The 20,911-nt window shown below is 40.4% G+C and overlaps 1 protein-coding gene across 2 annotated transcripts in view; it reads left to right on the top strand.

Moving 5' to 3' along the window:
* The window catches only part of NR3C2 (nuclear receptor subfamily 3 group C member 2), a 300,588-nt gene that overhangs the window by 224,512 nt on the left and 55,165 nt on the right, over positions 1–20,911 (top strand). For both annotated transcript variants that reach the window (XM_090288659.1, XM_090288658.1), the window contains exons 5-6: positions 15,779–16,126; positions 17,390–17,534. In XM_090288659.1, the coding sequence (XP_090144785.1) occupies positions 15,779–16,126; positions 17,390–17,534 (493 nt within the window). The remainder of the gene's footprint in view (positions 1–15,778; positions 16,127–17,389; positions 17,535–20,911) is intronic.

The raw sequence follows: 20,911 nt of genomic DNA, 5'->3' as shown, positions 1-20,911 counted from the left end.
TTTGGCTAGAGGCCAGGGGTGCTGCTAAACATCTTCCAATGCCTAAGACAGCCCCATGGGAAAGAATTATTTGGCCAAAATGTCAATAGTACCAAGAAACTTTGCAAACCATTTTCACATGTTTGATCAGTTACAGTGCCTTGTCTACACGCTGTGCAAATGTTTTTTTGCATTTCAGTTGCATTTTTATCTTTCTTGAAATAATAAAGCATAATACACCAAACGTTTTGTGTATCTTCTTCTGTTTTCAATATTAAAGTGGCTGCACAAAAATTCACCAGTTTGGATAAGTATTTTTTTAAGGGCATGATGATATGATAGCTGTCACAATACAATCTAACAAAATTGTTTCACGTGAAGTTAAAGACAACTAAGCAGTTCTAGAGCCATCATATAGAAAAAACATAACAGACTTTTTAGCCAGCCCAATACTTTGGGAAATAAATAAGTTAAAATCTTTTTAGAGACAAAAAGTGAAAATGATATCTAACCATATTTGGATCTTATAAGTTGTCCAAGTAGCTGGATAGTATATCTGATCAGAGTTTCTTCACCAAATTTCTAGTCTCTTTTCCCCACTTTTTTGTACAAAAACTTACTGTATGTCTTCCCCCTAAGAAGCTAGTTGATAGTGAGCCCCTGGAAATACAAGATTAAAAATTTGTTTTTCAAACACATGAACCAAGTACCAAAACACTAGACTATAACAGCTATAAATATTGAAAATAATTTATGTAAGCGATTCTCTAACCAAACTAATGCACAAAACTAAGTTACAAAACTCCGTAGGGAAAGTAGTACTTGTGCCATGAAGGCAGAATGGTGAGGGCATTTCTAGGTCATACGAGCTATTCCTCCAAATTCTACCTGTCACTTAGGAGAACTGAATGTTTATGCAGGTACCTGCCTTCAGGGGCTTCAGCTCATACCTGGCATGCCATGTGTTACCATGTTTTGACTTGAATCACAGGGCTTTGATAGCCAAGTCTACAGCAGTTACTCAATGTCTTCTGGAAATTTACTATTAGAATCATATATGGCAGCTGTCAGGTCATTTATTAAGGTGTATCTTGTCTAATTTCATTACAAAAGTGCAAATGACCTTCTACATAGGTTAAGACAACTCACAGTCATACAGACACGGCCAGTCTAACCAGCTTGCTACCAACAGCCATGTATAACTTTGTTATCCAACTTTGATTACTTCTTATGATGACCCTAAAGAAACTATTTTTGAGAAAGCTGGGATTCCATTGGATAGCATTGTGTTTCCACCGAATTAGACAGATAGTCAAGTGATTGTCACATGACTTAGGGAGAGGTCTTTAGCCTCTCCCTCATCATTTTCATCAAATGCCTTCCAGTTTACTATAAATAAATATAAACAAATGTCTCATTGAGCAAATGTGTTTTCACAGGTTTCTCTAAGCCCCTCCCGTATAAAATTTCTGATCCTGACACTGCTAACAGGCCACTAAACTTGAAACGATCGAGGCTGAGTGTATACACCATCTCTACCAGTGAGAATCCTGAGCAAGCCAATTTATCTTCCAGGAACTTTATCTCCTATAATTTAAAATGAGGACATGAAGCTGGTTTTGTGAGTGTGTGTGTGTGTGTGTGTGTGTGTGTGTGTGTGTGTGTGTGTTGTCCCTTCTGGCTCTAGAAAGCTGATTCTGCTCACAATTTTAGAATCAAAATGTTGAATTGATGATGCTTATTTGGGGCAGATCACAGCTTTTCTCTGCATCCCCACCCATTCCCCAAGGATGGGCTGGGGTCAAGGGCAAGTATGCTTCCTGTCCGTCCACCCACAGAAAGGCTCCCATGCTGCTCCGTCTAATTCAGTGACATGAATGGGGCCCTAGGATCAGGGATGCAGAGAGAGTGCCTCTTTCCTGGGTTTTAGCTCAAGAGTGTGCTTGTTTTATGAAGTTAAAGAGGTAAAAAGCCGCTTTGCTTTTTAGCTCTTCCTTTTTTCACCTCTTCTTAGACTTTCTCAAAGTTAGAAGTGATAGGGCTGCCTGCCCTCTAGGACAGTACTTCGCTTGATGCTTCTTGGCAAATGCCTGTTATCAAACTAAGACTTGGTCGAGCCTTATCTGGAGTTTTTTCCAGGTAGACTAGCCTGGCTCATTGGCATTTGGAGTGAAACTCAACATCCCCCCTCTCTGATTTAAAGCTTTGTTAGAGAATGGTGGCTGTAGTCATCACATTAATCTAACCTATACCAGGTCAACAGAGCATTCATTTATTTGTTTATTTGTACTTTTCTTTCTCTGCATTCAGTAAGCACTTATTTAACACCTACTGTGTACTATGTAATAAATTGCTTAAACAAATTCTAAGCATGATAATCCAGAAGCCAAATCAATATAGAGTATATCATTATGTTGTGCGTAATCTTATGATCTTTATTCTCTGTGATCATGTCTGTAAAGGGAGAATATTTAATTCTGAAAGACAATTTCTAACCCTAACTGTGGGTCCAAAGAAAATGCTATTAAAGGACAGAAATTCTCTACAAGGAAGTTAATAGGCTTACATCATTCCCTTTCAATTACAGAGGTTAAAAATGATTATGGGAGTTAAAAAATGTGTTTTACGTGGTATGTGACTTAGAACCACATTGTCCATTTGAAAATCATAGCATGAAATTGGCCTTGACCCATGTCAGCAGTGAAGAACTGACTCCTACTCAAGACCTCTGCTCTGGCGTGACAGCGTGGGCCACCCTGCGACAGCAATAGAGGCTCATTCTAACACTAGCAAAGCCACCAGTGACACCCATCATCAAAGGCACATTGTTCAGAGCCACATGTACGAGTGTTAAAATTACAGCATGCTAGCAGACTTTGTTTTCAACGAAGGGGAAACCTATCTTTGGAACAGAAGCAGAATACTAATAGCAATTTGTGAGGAGAAACAAATAATTGGTTTTGTTTCATCTCCTTATTGTAAATGTGATGTTAGTTTTAAAATGAATAACAGTGTCTTAAATGTGAATTGTGGCATTTTTCCTGAAGAAGAACTTTCAGAAGTGACCCAGTTATCTTTCCTGAACTAACCCGATAGGCTCCAGGAGACGTCGGGGCAGCTCATTGCCCAGCTCTGAGGAGAGGGGCTGACCGGTTTCCATCTAAGTCTGTGTTTCCATCCCATGTGGGAAAGGAAAATGCAAATTATAGGGAGTCACTGAAAATACAATAAAAAGGCACTTAATGTTTACATATCCTAAAAGTTTCTTTTTAATGAGTAAGCATCATATTTATTAAGAACTTAAATTCTCTCTTGGACCTTTTTTTTTAAATCTGGCTAAATGACATAAATTTGAAGAATACTTTGGGAACTTAAAGGGAGAGCATATTCTAAAGATTTTATTCAGCCCGCTGTGCTGAACTAGGCTTTGAGAGCATCACCAGAGCTGGCATTTACACTGCAGCCAAATACCAAACGGAAATCAGCCGTGCCCCCCTCTGAACCAGAGCTGAGAGGTCAGGCGGGTGTGTGCCTTGCCTGGTTTGCTTACCCCCAGGCAGATGGGACAGCTCCTCCCTCCCAGCAGTGACCAAGATCTGCCAGCACCAGACATCACCAGAGTGCCTCAAGACGACAGTTCAGTACCAACACTGTTTAAAAAAAAAAAAAAAGGCTGGAATGAAAATATGAAAAGCAAATGCAGGAGGATCACTTATTCAAAAAAAGCCATTTGGTTTGGCTCAGCTTTATCTGGGAGTTTCCAGACCAATTCAGCTTCTATCCCTAAGAAATCCCAGCCTAGAAAAATAACTTTTTTCAAGTACAGGCATCATTGGCTACTATTAATTCTTTTCCTCCCCACCATTTAATTCTATTTTATTTTATTTTTTATTAAATGTATTGGGGTGATGTTGATTTATAGGATCCATATGGGATTTAAGTGTACATTTCTGTGACACATGATCTGTATGTTGCATTGTGTTGCCCACCACCCAGAGTCAAACCATCTTTCAGCACTATATACTTGGCCACCGGCCCCTGGGCCCCTTCCTTCTGGTAACCATCCTACCTGTGTCTGTGTCTATGAGTTTTAGTTCTATACCCCATATATGAGTGAAATCATATGGTTCTCAGCTTTTTCTGACTTATTTTGCTTTACATAATATTCCCAAAATTCATCCATGTTGTCACAAATGGCAGTATTTCATCTTTTCCTATGGCCAAGTAGTATTGCATTGTATATATGCGCCATATCTTCTTTATCCAGTCCTCTACCAAAGGACCCTTTGGTTGTCTCCATGTCTCGGCCACCATGAATAATGCAGCAATGAACATAGGGGTGCATATATCTCTGTGAAGAAATGTTTTCAAAATTTTGGGGTGGACACCCAGAAGAGGGATTGATGGTCATATGGCAACTCTGTCCTTAATTTTTTGAGGAATCGCCATACTGTTTTCCATATTGGCTATACCAGTTTATGGTTTCACTGTTTTAGATTCTTGTATAAGTGGTATTTATCCTTTTGTGTCTGAAGGTTAGTGATGCTGAGCATCTTTTCATGTGTCTATGGGCCATCTAAAGAAGTGTCTGTTCAGGTCCTTTGCCCATTTTTTAATTGGATTGTTTGTCTTCCTGGTGTTGAGTTGTATGAGTTCTTTATATGTTTTTGAAAAGAAGGTGTATTTTGCTTCTTTGTGGTAAAAGGTTCTGTATATATCAAGTCCATTTGCTCTAGAGTGTTGTTAATGCCACAATATCCTTATTGATTCTTTGTTTGGAAAATTATCCGTGTTGACAGTGGAGTGTTAAAATCCCCTACGATGACTGTGTTGTTGTCAATATCCTTCTTGAAGTCCTCCAAGATTTTTATATATTTAGGTGCTCCCATGTTGGGTGCATATATGTCTACAAGGGTTATATCTTACTGTTGAACTATTTCTTTAAGTATTATGTAATGACCTTCTTTGTCCCTTTTTATGGCTTTTGTTATAATTTAGACTCATTCTGATTATGTCAGTGAAATAAAATGTGGATAATTTTTTAAAGTAATATAAAATAAAAATCAACAGGAGTAATACTTATGTGAAATGCATAAAGGGTATAAACATTGACATTTGTTTTTTCTGTCCTCAGGACAACTTAATTATGCACCCCCCCAACTTGAGTGGCATCTTGTTAACTCATTAATATGTACTTATTAAACTCATTCTTTTTGATGTTAGTGTTAGCTTCTAACATGCGTATTCTTTAAAAATTCTGCGTGGCTACTTTGTCTTGCATTTAGAAAATGTTTTGAATGCTAGAGCAGTAGTGCTCAGAAATATAGACTATTTTATGTGTCATACAAATTGTGAGAAATACATTTTTGTATCAGTTCATGGGCTTATTATTTTATGTGTGGTTATCTGGCTCACCAGTTCTTTTTCTTACTAAGCAAAATTTTGAATAATCTTTAACATTCAATTGTAATCTCAACATTGGTAATCTCAATCAAAACCTAGTCAATTTACTTTTCATATAAATAATGTAAATCATTACTTGTAATTTGATTATATATAAAATATGCTGTTAAATTATAGTATTTTTAATTAAAACTATAATGATCAAGTTCTAAGTAATTATTCTATAGAAAAAATGTCAAGCTTAAGAGATATGAATATTTTGAAGAAAATTGGTATTGGAGATAAAACTAGTCTGTATAGTTTTCCATTCCACTCCATAGTTTTTATTTCTTATGTGCACAAATACTAATCATAAAAAAAAATCCAGAATTGAATTTAGGCAGCTTCCTTCCTTGCTTTAGAATTCTCAGGCACATCGAAGTTCTAAGGTCACTGAGTGCAATTAAATGAACCCAGACGAGCAAACCGTGGCAGTAAAACAACAGGAAATGCTGAGAGGGAAAAACAGGATAATTGAAACGTGCCTAAAAAGTGATGTGCAAAGAAATGGTCAGGCATTATAGTTTGAATGTTCTTTAAGAGCTTATTTTCTGCAGAAAATGTTATAACGAAAAATGCCATTCCCTTAGTGTACACAACGTCCTAATATATCTGTTGGGTAAACTCTCATACATAATATAATATATTGGTATTGGAGATAAAACTTTATGATATAATATATTATGTATATAATACATAATATAACAGGTAGATCCTGTTCAGCCAACTTGCCGGTTGGGGGGAGTGTACATGAGGCCCTTCCTGTGGGTCTTCTGCTCAGCGTGTGTTCCAGCATCCGGCGACTTGTTTTCGGCCTGAGCCCATTGAGGATCACACTTGGACTTGGGAAGGCACCATAAATTAAGCTGGGTGCTTTGGTCCAGTTCCAGGTCACTGCCTTTTGCCTCTTTCTCATGCCTTGTTCACCCCTGACCTTGTTAGAACAGCAGTGTTTCTTCATAAAACATTCTTAATGAGACTATTTACCTTGCATACCCAATAAGATCATGCTTCATGTAATAAATTCTCTGCTCAAACATCAGCCAAGAAGGCAGGCAGCTCCCACAGCTGTTAAAGAATTAACTTTTTAACCGAGGGAGGGACCTTTTGCCAGGCGGCCACAGCTGCTTTCATAGCGCTCATTTTCCTTATTTTAGATATATCGTAAAACTAAATGAAGGTTTTCTTCCTCTTTTTTTTGCTTATTTGTCTTGTTTTGTTTAGCACACACACATAGCCTAGTGATTCCCAAAGAATAAGAATTTCCAAAGCAGGGAATTTGTATTGTCGACCCTTGAACAATGCGGGGTTTAGGGGTTCTGACCCCCCTGCACTGTTGAAAGTAGCACATATAACTTTTGACTCTACAAAAACTTAGTACTAGCCTAGTGTTGACCAGAAGTCTTGCCAATAACATAGCCAATTGACACATATGTTGTATGTTATGTATATCACATACTGTATTCTTAGAATGAAGTACGCTAGAGAAAAGAGAATGTAATTACAGTCATAAGGAAGCAAAAATTACATTGACAGTGCTGTACGTGTTTATTGAAAAAAATGTGCATCTGAGTGGACCCGTGCGACCCAAACTCGCATCGTTCGAGGCTCCACTCCATTTTCTAGAGAACACTCATTTGGTTTTAAAAAATATCTTTGTCTGAAGAACTCACCTATTATTTGCAATGGAGCTTACAAATTTTATCTTTTATCAGAAGAAGCCAGTTCTTCCCCCCAATATATTCTATTATTTATACAAGCTGACAGGTTTCATTTCTGCCTCCTTTGGTGTCTCCTCCCACCAGAACTAAGGTGTCCTGACACGGAGCCAAAGCAAAAGGCACCAGCAGCCCCCGAGCTGCGTACACAGGAGCTGGCTGTGGTGTCCAGGGAATTAGAGAGACAACACCCTGTGTGGCGGTCCAGCTTGGTATATGCCCCTATTAAAAAGACTAATGTCTTCCACACAGGTGACCCAGTGGTCCCCTTGCTGTAATTTAGAAGTCAATGAAGCTCTAGGTCCTTTTCATGCCCCTTAGACCTCCTGATTGGATGTCATCTTTAAATGTAGTGGGATTTCTCTCTTCTGTTTTTCCATATCATTACAGTAAGTCCCCTTGTCCTAACTAACAACCACAGTAATGGTCAGTGCCATCCCGGGACCCTGTACAGTGGCGATAACAGTGGTACCTACTTCACAGGGCATTTATGAGCATTAAATGTGATGGTATTTCTAAAAGATGCTGTCCTAGCACATGACATACAGATTATCAATTAATAGTTGCTTTTTACTATTGCGCTGTTTCCCACTAATACAATTATGTAATCTCAGGATTAGGAGAAATTGAAGAGCCCATTTTAAATACAGAACTGTAACTTACAGTGGTGCCGCTATTTATTTTAAAAGGCTAGAATGACTGCTAGGGGAGGCGGTGGAAGATGGGGTTATTTTTGTGTTTTTTTACTGTTGTTTTCTTGTTTGTTTGTTTTTTGTTTTTTGTGTGTTTTTGTGGCACTGGGTCTCAGGCATGCAGCCTTAGATCACAATATTTGTCTTTAGAACGTATTTTGGAAAAATAGTTCTAAAATTGTGCCTTACCACACTTAGAAGTGTAAGGGGTTTATTCCTGTCTCTCAGACAAATATGAGCCAGTGACATTCCTTTCAAACAAATAAAAGGTGGGACTGTACCTTGGAGGTCTTATTTACTTCCACGGTAGGGTCACCGCATCCCATTCTCCTGCCTGAGGGCAGCTCTGCGTTCAGGCGGGTACGATACCTGTCCCTCTATTACTATAAAGGTTTTAGAAAAGAATATACATGTTCTTGCCAGTGATGCATTGCAGGCTCTTTCTGAAACTCATTTCCAGAACACTTGGACAAAGTTATCCTGGTGTCTGATCTAAATCCCCTCTTCTGCCCTTGACCCCTCAGTGGAGACAGAAAATCTGAGACGCTCACCATGATTTGGCAAGAGCCTTAAGTTTTTGAAGTTCCTGTTCCGTTTCTCATATCCCTCACCTTCTACGCTAAGTCAGTCAGTCCCAGTCTTTTTCCACCTTTTTCCTCCATAAGCATGTTTTTGTCCAGAGCTTTGGGAGTGGAGAAGGGTTTGTCATTTTGTCGCGCCCCTCCTAAGGCTTCCTGGAGGTAGGTATCAGCACAGCAGTGGCAAGGCCCGCGTAGGAGCCTGCAGTGTGCCCACCCCGCCCCCCGGCCACGAGGCCTCAGCTGCCCCCCTGCTTCACCTCTGCTTGGGATTCTTCCGTCTGGGAAGCAGTGCCCCAGGAGCGCAGAAGCTATCATGAGGGCTGAGCTCCTTGCTCCTCAGCCCAGTGACAGCCTCTTGATTTAATACAAACCTGGCTGAGCTTTCAGTGGAAGAAACCTCTAGAAAGCTTCTCCATCACCCAGAGGCTGTCACCAAGAGGCCATGCTGCTGGCATCCTGTTTTCCCCTCCCCTGAGATTTCTTCTTGGTTGAATGCCACCCCAGCTGGGCCAGAGCTCAGAGACGGGCTGCCTCCCCTTTTGAAAAAGTCTGGCCCGAGATGGGGACCTCCCCTCGCACATCCTCATGTGTGCGCATGTCCCTGAGTCTGACTGGCATTAAAAGGGAAAAGGGGAGGAAAAAACGCTGCTCTGTGTTAGAGGAGAAAAACAAGAGTGTAACTACAGAAACTATAAATGCCATCGGAGCAACCATGGTAGTTCCTCCTCCAGCCAGCCCCAGGAGGACCTCGCAGGTCAGTGCCTGCTCTGCCCCTTGCTGACCCCCTGTCCCCAGCAGGGGAGGTGTCATTGGGGGTTGGCTTCCGGAACTGTGTTACCGTCTCTGTGAAATCAGTGGACCCCATTCTGATTCGCGCAGCTTCCCGTCAGTGTGCCTGCTCAGATTGGGCTGCATGGCTCAGGGACTCTCCTCTTAGGGACGTCCTTAACTTTGGGTGGATGCCCTCAGGGGAGAGTGGCCCAGTCCACACGGTGATCTTCATCGCCACAAAAACAAACCAGGGCATGGTGAGAAGTAACCCGAGGGCACAGGAAAGGGTGCGCTCCCACGGAAAAATTAAACATCATCTCCCTGCCATTGTTTGACTCTGATTACATTGTTAGTACAACTGACCCGCAATGTATCATAGCTTTACGAGCCGATTTACTTTCTTATGTATTGATCCAGCTTCCCTGAGACTGACTTTCTCGTCCAGGCTCAGATCTTATTACTCAGCATTGCACTGCTAACAAAAACAGGGCACATTCTACACAATGGGTGGGTATTGGTTATTTGCTAAGTAATGGGTAAACATATCCTACAAGAGTAGCAACAAAATTATCTTTATTAACAATATAAAGATATCTAGGGGTATCTCTCTACACATATAAAAACTTAATATATGGAGATCCATTCATTTGGAAGATCATTTCTCCCAGGTTTATTGGGGTATGATTGACAAATAAAAATTGATATATTTAAGATGTTCAACATATTATGATATAAATATACCTGTGTCATGATTACCACAATCAAGCTGATATGTCACGTATCTATCACAGTTTTACCATTTTCTGTAGGTGTGGTGTGGAATGTCTTTAAGTCAAAGGTTGAGTTTGAGGTTGCCTTAGCATGTTTTCTATGCTAATAAAGTCAATAATATTTGTTAATTTGTTCAGTTATGTAGGTTAATGTGAGATTATTTAGAGATACTTTTTAAAACATGCTCTTTTCAAGTTTTTTAACCTCTCAAGGAGTATTTATAAACAATTGCAGTGCCTCTTCATTATTATCAATTGAGAAGTTAATTATTTATTCATAAAACAACATTCCCCCGGACCTGCACTCCAGTTCTGTTTTGTATGTTAGTACAAACATACTTTTTCTATTAGTACCAATGAGAGAAGTTTTGCTGTGAAACCAGTTAAATGTGTAGAAAGGTGACACTCCTTCCTTTGGTTTCATGACAAAAGTTCTTGGTTGTATTCCTAACTCTCAGAGTAGTTTTCCTCTGGCTCTAGAAGGGCAAAGAGATGTTGTGCACATGAAGCAGGTATGAAAAGTGGGGACACGGGATGTAGGTGCCATGGCAAGAGAACCAGACTGTAAGACAGGCTTTGGGGGTGATGCCGTTCTCGCCTGTGGGTTAAAGCCAGTGATCACAGTGGGCCTGTGAACAGAAGAGTGCGTGTTTTCCTATAACCTCAGTGCATCCTCTCTGTAATATTTACTGCCAAGGCCTGAACTTGCAAGACATGGCATGAAGTATTTCTAAAATGACAGAATCCTTTCTCACTTTAAACTTTTCCAGTGAAATGTTGTGATTGAAAACATTCCATATCAGTCTTTTAGTCTAATCCAGAAGCGGGGAAAGCTGTGCTGATTACCCGTTTCTGAGTCTGAAGGATCTTTACTTAATTGAACACACTTGAGAAAGACAGTGATGAAAGTACAGTGAGAACCCCATCAATTCCATCATTTTACTGGGAGACCCAAGAAGGATATAATTCCTAGCCAGCCACCATGCAGCCACCCCATTCCCAGATCACATCAGCCTCAGGAGGTAGAGCAAAGCAAAACGGAAGTCTGGTCCTGCCATGTTTCATGGCCTTTGTGAATCATGAGGTTCCCATTGGGATTTTTCCACCATCTTCATAGGGTCCCAATTTGGTGTTCCGCACATAGTCTGGGATAGGAAGCAGGGCCTCCCCTTTTCACAGATGCTGGGGCACAATTTGTGGAGGATCCCTAGAGTTCTGTCTCCCAGCAAGGCCAGGAGAGGTTGGCTGCCAAGATGCTGCTAGGAATTAAGGACTTGGCACCTGAGGGCAGCCACTAGCCATGCACTAGTGACTGTAACATCTTGTGGTGTAAGTGGGACTGGGAGACATGTACAGCCATCTTAATGCATGCCACATACATCTGCATACATATACACTCGCACAATCATTGCTGGCAATTGAGCAATAAAGTGTGGCTCTGCCCACCTGGGAGCATGAGTACCCAAGCTCAGTGCCCATTAACTCCATGATTTAATAAGTAAGGTGGCAGGTAGTGACAAGACCCCAGATTGATGTCCGCTGTTGCTCTGGATAATGGGAATCTGCTCATCAAGTATCTTTGGCTAAAGATTTTTCTGTGTAATTAGCAAACTACTTAATTATACACTCGGAATTGAAGGATATGCTAACCTGAAGTATTCAAAAATATATACAAATTAGATAAAGAGAAAAAGATGAGAAAAGAGAGTGTGAGCATAGAAGTTAAGAGTGTGGGCTCTGAGCCACAGCTGGGATCAAAACCCAGCCCTGGCTGCAACCCTGAAGTGCTTATCTCTCTGTGCTTCAGTTTCTTCTCCTATAAAATGAAATAATATGATTGATCACAGTTTTGAACTGTGCTTAGCACATAAGTGCCTGGTACCTTTAGTTTATTGTTATTTTAGTGATGGCATTCTAAAAGCAACAACTCTACAATGGATCATTAGACAGTTAGGCATTGTGAAAAGAAATAATAATAATTCAGAAATTTTATCTTAAAATGTCAGAAACTTACCTACATTTCCTACACGGAAGTAAATTAATACTTAATATATGTAGTAGTTCATTAAAATTTGAAAATGAAATAACTTTACTCAACAAACATCTATTGAGTACCCATAAGCATTGTGGAGAATGATGTTATAGAAATACCTATGACATTATCAACTTTCAGGCTTAAATTTTAGAATACAGCATGTGTTAGAGAAGCAATATGAAAATTTCAAGCATTTTAGGAAGGCTGCTTGTAGCCACATAAGTATAATTCATATGTACCTTACCTCTGTACTTTTAGAGAAGATACTGGGTGAACACACTAGGCTGAAGAATCTGCACACTGATAAGAATATTTATTATCTTGAACTACTTTGGTAAATATAGATTATCACTCAATTGCAAGTGTCCCACATATGTTCATAGCACCACAGCATAAAGTGAAATGTACCTGAAATGTTGAACACGATGTTGACAGTCTGCTCCGTAGGTTATGCTCCAGGCCACAGCTTTGTGCGTAAGCATTAGAGGAAATATTAAGCATTCTTCTCATGGTATCTCATAGCACTGACCTTAAATCGATCATGAGAATAAACACAGCGTTATAGACCTAAGGCCTTAAACAAATGTGAATTGAATTTCATAATTAATTTGCAAGCAAATATCACTCTTAATAAAATTTGAAAATATCACGCTGGGCTATTTCTAGTCAATCAAATTGTGGTTATCATCAGATTTAGTATTATAAAGGATAAGGATGTTTTAATGAACTGGAACATTTTTAATACCTACAAAATTATGGGTAAGAATGGCAGTAACATTGAAACATTATTTCAGGTGTTACTCATGATTTTCAGCATGGTTTTATTGTTCTCATCCATTTAGCCCTGTGTGAGATAAGAGGGGGTGTCCTCTCATCCCCGTTTCTCATATGAGAATCAGTGGAGGCTTAGAGAAAAGCTGACATGACACAAGGCAGTTCCAAATCCGATTCCCAGGTGACCAGCATGCGCTGCTAAGGAGTTTCCCAGACTTTTAAAGTCATCAGTTGACCAGCATTCAGGATTATCGAGGTGTTCGGTTCTTTTCTCCCCCTTCTCTGTTTTGCCTAGTTTTTGAGGCACTTGACTGTTTCTTTTTTCTTTTGTTCATTCACTCATTCGTTCATCAGGAGCATCTTGGTTTCCTACTCTGTGCTCAGCACTACCGGCAGTGCTTTATCACAGACTCCGTTAGTATCTGTGAGTTTGACACATCTGCTTTTCACTCGAACAATTCTAGAAATCAGGTTTTCCTGCTTCAACTTTTTTATCGAAGTAGATATTCTGTAAGAAATGAAGCGACTGAAGTTTTAAAGTTGTTTTGCTGATTTTAAACTTCTTAAAAATAGGAATTATATCTTGTTCGTCTTTTAAGCCCATTCCAATACTTAATGAATGTGTGGCAGATATAGCTATCGTTCAGATAGTGGCTTGTCTATTATCTGACTTGGTAAGTGTTTTTGTGGTGAATGTGGTAAATATTAATGGCTGTAATTGTAAACATGAATGGTTACTTTTAAAATCAAGTCAATTGGTGTGGTATAATCATATACTGGCCCTGGCTGGTTTGGCTCAGTGGATTGAGCGTCGGCCTGCGAGCTAAGTGTCGCTGGTTCGATCTTCCAGTCAGGGCACATCAGAGAAGGAAAACTCTGACTCCAAAAAACCTCCGCTGCCTTGTGGCATACCTCTTCAGGGGAAAGGCTAAGGGAGTAAACCCCGACAGAAAATCCGGAGCCGGAGTCCCTAAGGCGGTTTGACGTTGTAGTCAACACCGGCAACTCCTGCGGCGCACCTGAAGCCAAGCTGTATTGACTCCGTCTTTCCCTTGGACCCTTCAGCTGCGAAGAGAGGGGGGGTCTGCTGCATGGGCAACAGCAGACCCTCCATATCACCCTGCCCAGGCTCTGTAGCTTAAGCTTCACTGGAGAGGACACTCCAGCGTCATCGCAAGATGTCGATTCAACACGGGAGGAGACAGATATCGTGTCACTCCCGAGTTGGACTGCACAACCATTCTCAGCGATGCAGATAGACTCTTAAGAAGCTACACCATCGTCTCTCGAGACGGACGGCTGCCAACGAGAATCATATACTGTGTTAACTTTATATCCTGTAAATTTCTCACATATGGTAGAACTAAGTAGAAGTTTTCTGGGTCTTCAAGAATGTTTAAATAAATTCTTTTAAAAAGTGGAAAACAATGTGTAAAAATAAAATAAAATAAAGAGAAAAGTAAATAAGTAAAAAGCGGAAAACATTACAATTGCAATGTGAGTTATTACCATAGCCCTAAGTTCTGAGCTTTCTCTTCTTTTTATACACTGATTAATCTTCTCCATCTGTCCATCCCTCCACTTCACCCACCTGCCACCCACCCCCTCACCCTCCCATCTACCTGCCGATATTCCTTTCCTCCTTCTCATTCTTTCATTTTCCATGCTCTGTTTTAATAGCAGCCCTTGAGAGAAGTATGAAAGAAAGACAGTTGTTATTAAAGTTAGTACTACTTCTTTGGTTTTAACTAAGATAAACACAGTACTTATTTATTGACCCAAACCTGCCACTTTCAGGAGTAAACATGGCACTATTGGCACTCATGCTGGCTGGAAAAACAAGCATAAACCAGGGCTGTTCTGGGTGCATCAGAACATATGGTCACTTGTCCATAACATGTTCTCCTAAACATCTACTGTCGGGTTCTTATGTAGTGCCATTTTTTTTTTTTTTTAAGTTCTAGGCTATATGATATGTGAATTGCTTACTTACATTAAAAACATAAGAGTGGAACAGATTTTTCAAGACTGTATTTTGTGTGTTTCAGTGTTACTTGCGCCTGATTTTTCTTGTAGCCTCAGTTCCTGTACATTTACTAGTTAGCTGTCCAGTTTGGAGTCATCCAGATATTTAATTTCTTCCCATTTGTTATGTTGCTTTGGCATTGATTGCTCTCCCATTCACACAGAGGGAATCTAGAAATCACTTTTGCTAAGTATAGCACTTACCAAGGTGCCACAGGGACTATGAAAGAGGAGGGACACTCAATTTTTGTGTTTCTGAAGGTCACAAATAAGCTGGGGACAGAGGGCTAGCATCATTTGCACAGAAAGACTACTCTGCATAAGCAAGTGATGGAAGAGTGAGAAGCACGAAAGAAGAATGGGTCAAGGGGCCAGGGAAGGCTAATGGGAGGGATCAGGGACGGCCCCGAGGCAGCGGCTCAATCAGGCCGTCCTAGCGCCTCCTGGCGCCTCTTGGGTAGATAGATGGGATTACTAAGTTTAGTTGAGGCATAGGTCATTGATTAGCATGCAAAATGATTTATCTTTTCTCTGAACTTGTACCTTTGTTTTGCATATACTTGCTGGGTGATCTTGGGCGGACTTCTTAACCCTTCTGGTCTCAGTTTGTTCCTTATAAAATGAGAATCAGAATAGTACCTACTCCTAAAGTTGTTAAATTGGTTAATTTCTATAAAGCATTGGGACAGTGCCTGGTTTTAGAAAAATATTAAAATGGTACTTTTTCTATTCGTAACATCAGTCATCTTTAGAGGAAAAACAGGCATGCTTTAACCAAACAGGATGGGGCAAAAGTAGGTTTACAGTTGTGAGTACACAAAGCACAGAGTTCATTTGAGTATTATTTTTTCTTATTGTATTTTCCATACGAACAACTATAAACCTACTTTTGCCCCACCCTATATAAGTCGTGTCTGATTGTAATTTACCTCATGTAGTGTATCCCTGTTATAATCGTAACTTGCTGTTACCGCTTACAATATTTTTGCAGCCCGAAAGTCCAAGAAGTTGGGAAAGTTAAAAGGGATTCACGAGGAACAGTCACAGCAGCAGCAGCCCCCGCCCCCGCCCCCTCCCCAGAGCCCCGAGGAGGGCACCACCTACATCGCGCCCGCGAAAGAGCCCTCGGTCAACACGGCGCTGGTCCCCCAGCTCTCCACCATCTCCCGCGCCCTGACTCCGTCCCCGTCTATGATCCTCGAGAACATCGAGCCCGAGCTCGTGTACGCGGGCTACGACAACTCCAAGCCGGACACCGCCGAAAACCTGCTCTCCACTCTCAACCGCCTGGCGGGCAAGCAGATGATTCAGGTCGTGAAGTGGGCAAAGGTAATTCCAGGTAGGATTGCCTCTCCTTTCCGCGGTCTGGGTCCCCAACTAGACACGTCCGGGCAGCACGTCTCCCCATGGCCCACAGCGGGATCGCGGTTAGCTTCCTCTTCAGTCCCGAGAGGGAGTTTTTCCATTGATATCCAATGAACCGAGGGTGTAGCAAAAATCTGGTGAGCGGCCTCATTTCTCCTGAGCAGAGAGAGTTAAGGGTTCTGTTGTTGATATATCATATAGTTCTTGTGTTGGTGATTGTGTTGGAAAATTTCATCCCAGAAATATGAATAAGGTAAAATACGTTCTGGTCATGAAAGCACAAAGTGAGCCTGTTACTAGCAGCTTGTAAGGAAGGCCAATGTAACCGTCTACCAAGTAAGCCAAGGCCTATCTAGTAAGTTGTATGAGCCCCTGAAAGCCTGTTCTTTCTAAACATCCTATCTTCTTACCTCCAGCACCCTTTAAATTATCTTTGAAATTCCTGTATTAGTCATTTTTATGCTATAGGGTTTTATTAATAAGACTCCTATTAATCTAAAAATACATCACTTAGAATTGCTGTCACATTGTCCCAATTCATTTATCCAAAGCTGTTTCTTAAATGACCAATGGCCTACCAGCAGCCATACAGAAAAAGTCTGGAGAAAGCTCGGTTGTCTGATTCTTTGAAGAGGAGCTTCCCCAAGTGAAATTGTACCAATGAGAGGATAGCCTGATGTCATTGGGAATACAAGACCTGGAAAAGGGGGAAAAGAAGGGCTTGAGGCCCAGAAAGGAAGTCTGAGGGAGAGGGGAAGACAGGTACCAAGGGTCCTTGTCCTACTTCAGAGCTTTGTTGAAGTTCGAGGTTATCCGAGACCGTGGGAAGCAACCACTGCAAACTCATGAAGAGTAAGATCTACCATTATTGCAAGTATGCAGTAGTTGATGGCTATGACGTTATCCTTTATGTTAATGTTATTAATTGAGTGTAGGATAAAGAAGTTTTACAGGTAAATACACACTCTTTCATGCCGACCAAGGGTTTTAGACCATCATCTACAATGAAAGGCCCTGAATGCCCCAGTTTTTCCTGGGCAGTTCACCCTAACTGAGAATTTAGGGTGAATTTAAATGAAGCGTTCAGCAGGGCCAGGCCCATGGTGGGTGCTCTGTAAGTGACTGTGGGATTGATTCATGTCTGTTAGAGAAAGGTGGCTGCTGGGGGTTGACTTATGTTCCTGGAATGGGCTTCAATGCTAAGTGTATGTCTGTGTTTAATTGTTCTGTTATTTAGGATTTAAAAACTTGCCTCTTGAGGACCAAATTACCCTGATCCAGTATTCTTGGATGTGTCTGTCATCATTTGCCTTGAGCTGGAGATCGTATAAACACACAAACAGCCAGTTTCTCTACTTTGCACCAGACCTAGTCTTTAATGAGTAAGTACCTATTAATTAGCCTCCATAAAATAAATTGCAGAGTTATGTGTTACGCTTTTCTATGATTTCTAAAAATATGTATGTTTGTGGAAGAATCCACTCATACTTGCATTTTTAAGAGTTAAAAAAAATCTTATCATTTGAGAATTTAAAAATTACTTTTTACCAAATTATCATGCACATGCCTGAGTATATATAAATCAGTATATATATAAATCTCACTTAATAGTATGTGGAAATTGTCCCAAAAGAAAGATAATCCAGTTGGCTCTGAAAACGTGACTGGTACAAAGCCACGGTTAATAGAAAACAGTTTCTTTTGGTATCTACTTCAGTTGAGAAGACTGTCTAATTTCTAGGAAATGGGAATGTATAAAGTGCCAGTCTCTGTGCACATTCATATAATGGCTCTTTTGTTAGCAGTATACAGCTGCTCCATGTGTTTTCATGACAATCACTATTATTCTTCCTTGCAGTCATAAGAGAAGCCAAAATGTTATTCTGTAGTGAAACATTTTTAGTTTTATGAGGCCTCTTAAAAGATTGAAAGAATCACAATAGGTTTTTCTTTGGCCATGAATTCCTTCCTATGTTAAGTTTACATTTTAATGCTGTTTGTATTCCACATTAGCACATTTCATCTGTTTATATCCAGCGGTGCTTCTTTGCAAGTGTTGGGTCAAGAAATACAGAAAACAAGAAGGAATGTTTGAATTATGGAGTGAGCTGCAGCCATATTCTAACAGATGGCTGTCTCTAGAGATATGAAAATAGGGGTTTTCAGTAGGGAAGGAAGCAGATGAGAAATAGATTGATGATAAAAAGCAATGGAAACGATTAAAAGTGGACGCAGAGTGCCAAGATACTGAAATAGTACCATTACTAGCCTATCTAGGAAGACTAGTTCACCCAGATGTGCTGTTCTGCAGACTTTATTCCAGGATAAATGAGGAGCAGCAGTTGTTGGTTCTCAAGGTGACCCTTCTCTTGGCAATCACAAAGAATAATTCTACTATTGCATTAACTTTCACAAGAAGCACGAAGTGAGGCCGAACAACTGGCATGCACGTCTTAATCTACTCGCTTTCCTTAATAGTCAGTTATTATTAAAGAATAAGCCTGTTTTCAAGTATGGTTTATAAACTGAAAGAAAAACATTGAAGGTCTTTCCTTCAAAAGGAAGCGTGGGGGAGGAAGCATCTCTGTTAGTGTCATCTAGTGTGTCTCTGTTCCGTCTTAACAGAAGATTGCAATAATTTCTTTAATTTTATCTAGTACATAGATTTTTTGTCATAAATTATATATAACAGAAATTTCCATTTTAACCTTTGGAAGTGTGTGGTGTGGTGGCGGCACTGATTGCGTTCACGTTGTTCTACGACCATCACCACTATCCATCTCCAGTCCTCTTCATCATCCCTAACAGGAACTCTATTCCCAATAAGCAATAATTCCACATTCGCCCCTCCCACCAAACCCTGACAACCTCTGGTTTATGAATTTGCCTATTCCGGGTATTGCATATGAGTGGAATCATATAACAGGTGTCCTTTTGTGTCTGGCTTATTTCACTTAGCACATCTTCAACATTCACCCTTACTGTAGCATGTATCAGGCTTTCATTTCATGACTGCATACTGTTCCATTTCATGTATGTGCAGTGGATCCTCATTGTTTACAGGTTCTGCATTTGTGAATCTGTCTCTGGCTACATTTGTTTGTAACCCCAAAGTCAATCCTTGTAGCACTTCAGGGGCTGATTGCAGGCACATGCAGAGAGGCAGTAAGTCTAAAGTGCCCGGCGTGTGCATTTCAGCTGAGACTGCCATCTGGTCTCAGCTCCCAGGTGGTAAACAAGTGTCCTCATCATGGTCTGTTTAGTGCCACAGTTAGCGAGCTTTTATGCGCTTGGTGACCGTTTGTTTGTCTTGGGAGAAATGTGCATTCAAGTCCTTTGCCCATTTCTAATTGGGTCGCTTGTCTTTTTGTTCTTGAGTTATAGGAGGTCTTTATATTTTCTGGATATTAAACCCTTATCGGATCCATGATTTTTATATTTCTCCCATTCTGTGGGTTGTCTTTTCACTCTCTTGATACTATCCTTTGATGCACTTTTAAAATTGAAGTTTTTAACTTTAATGAAGTCCATTTTATCTATTTTTTATTGTGTTGCCTACGTTTTTGGTGTCACCTATTAATTTTTAATTTTGTGCAAACATCCAAGTGTACAGGTTCCAGACCAAGAGCAAAATTGTAAAAATCCTTTTTAACAAATGAAACTTAGGAGTAAGCAAGCGCCTTATATTTGAAGCCTGGGAGAATTAATGCCATTAAAGAATTTTGGAAGTAAGAAATAATAAACCAAAAAGAAAAAAGAAAAGGTCGTGTAAGCTTTTTATGGAATGATCTGTTCTAGAATATATTGATGGAGATAAAATGGAAACAACAAAAATTGCTTTCCAATGTTATAAGTAGTTTAAATGTTATTATATAATACTTGAATGAAAAGTTGTATTTTATTCTTAAAACTTCTAGACTTCTGTAAGTTTTCTCTCAACTAGAAAGAATAGCGTTGTGCTGCCTTTTGGGGGGAGCGGGAAGGCCCCTCCCAGGAAACATTTGGAAATGACATAAAGCCTCTTAGTCAAATTGAGCTTGGTGCGATAGCTCTGTCACAGGGTGCTAGACAGACCCTGTATTTTTTAGGAAAACTACTAAGTTACAGAGGGAGGCCTGCAGCTGAGGTCTGAATGCATATGCATGCTTCAGTTTGCATTTATTCAAGGAGGATTTACTAACTGGCTTCAGTGTTCTGAGCAGTGGTTTTAGAATAATGAAAAAATATATATAGTCCCTATCTCATGAACACAACAGTCTAATGGGGAGAAAGAAATTATTCAAAGGATCCTAAAGTTATAATTGTGATTAAGTATTGAATAGAAAATGGCTTGGAGAGGAAGCAGTTCACGGGAGGATTGAGCTAGTTGGCAAAGGCTCGTGTCAACTAGGTGAAGGAAGTAAAGGAGAAGAGGAGTTGATTTAGGTTGAGGCACCTGTGTGTGCAAAAGCCCAGTGGTAGGAAGGACCTGCACGCAAGACATTGTGATGATAGACATGGAGAGTCGTGCAAAGATGTGGAGTCAACAGGAGTTGCTGGTGGTTGGGTTCTGGTGGAGATGGGAGCAGAGGAAGGAGTAACTGGCTAGAATGACTTCAGGCCTCTGCCTTACGTGTCCGATAGGGTCTGGTTGGGGCAACTCCCTGGAATAGGGACCAAGAAGAGAGGACTAGGGTTTGGAAGGGAAGCGTGAGACAGGCCAGTTTTGGACAAGCTAAGGTTGAATTATCTTTGAAACATTAGCCAAGGGGAAATATTA

This window comes from Furipterus horrens, unplaced genomic scaffold (genome assembly GCF_987537825.1).
Source record: "Furipterus horrens unplaced genomic scaffold, mFurHor1.1.pri manual_scaffold_10, whole genome shotgun sequence".
Taxonomy (NCBI): Eukaryota; Metazoa; Chordata; class Mammalia; order Chiroptera; family Furipteridae; genus Furipterus; species Furipterus horrens.
This window is presented reverse-complemented; position numbering and strand designations above follow the sequence as displayed.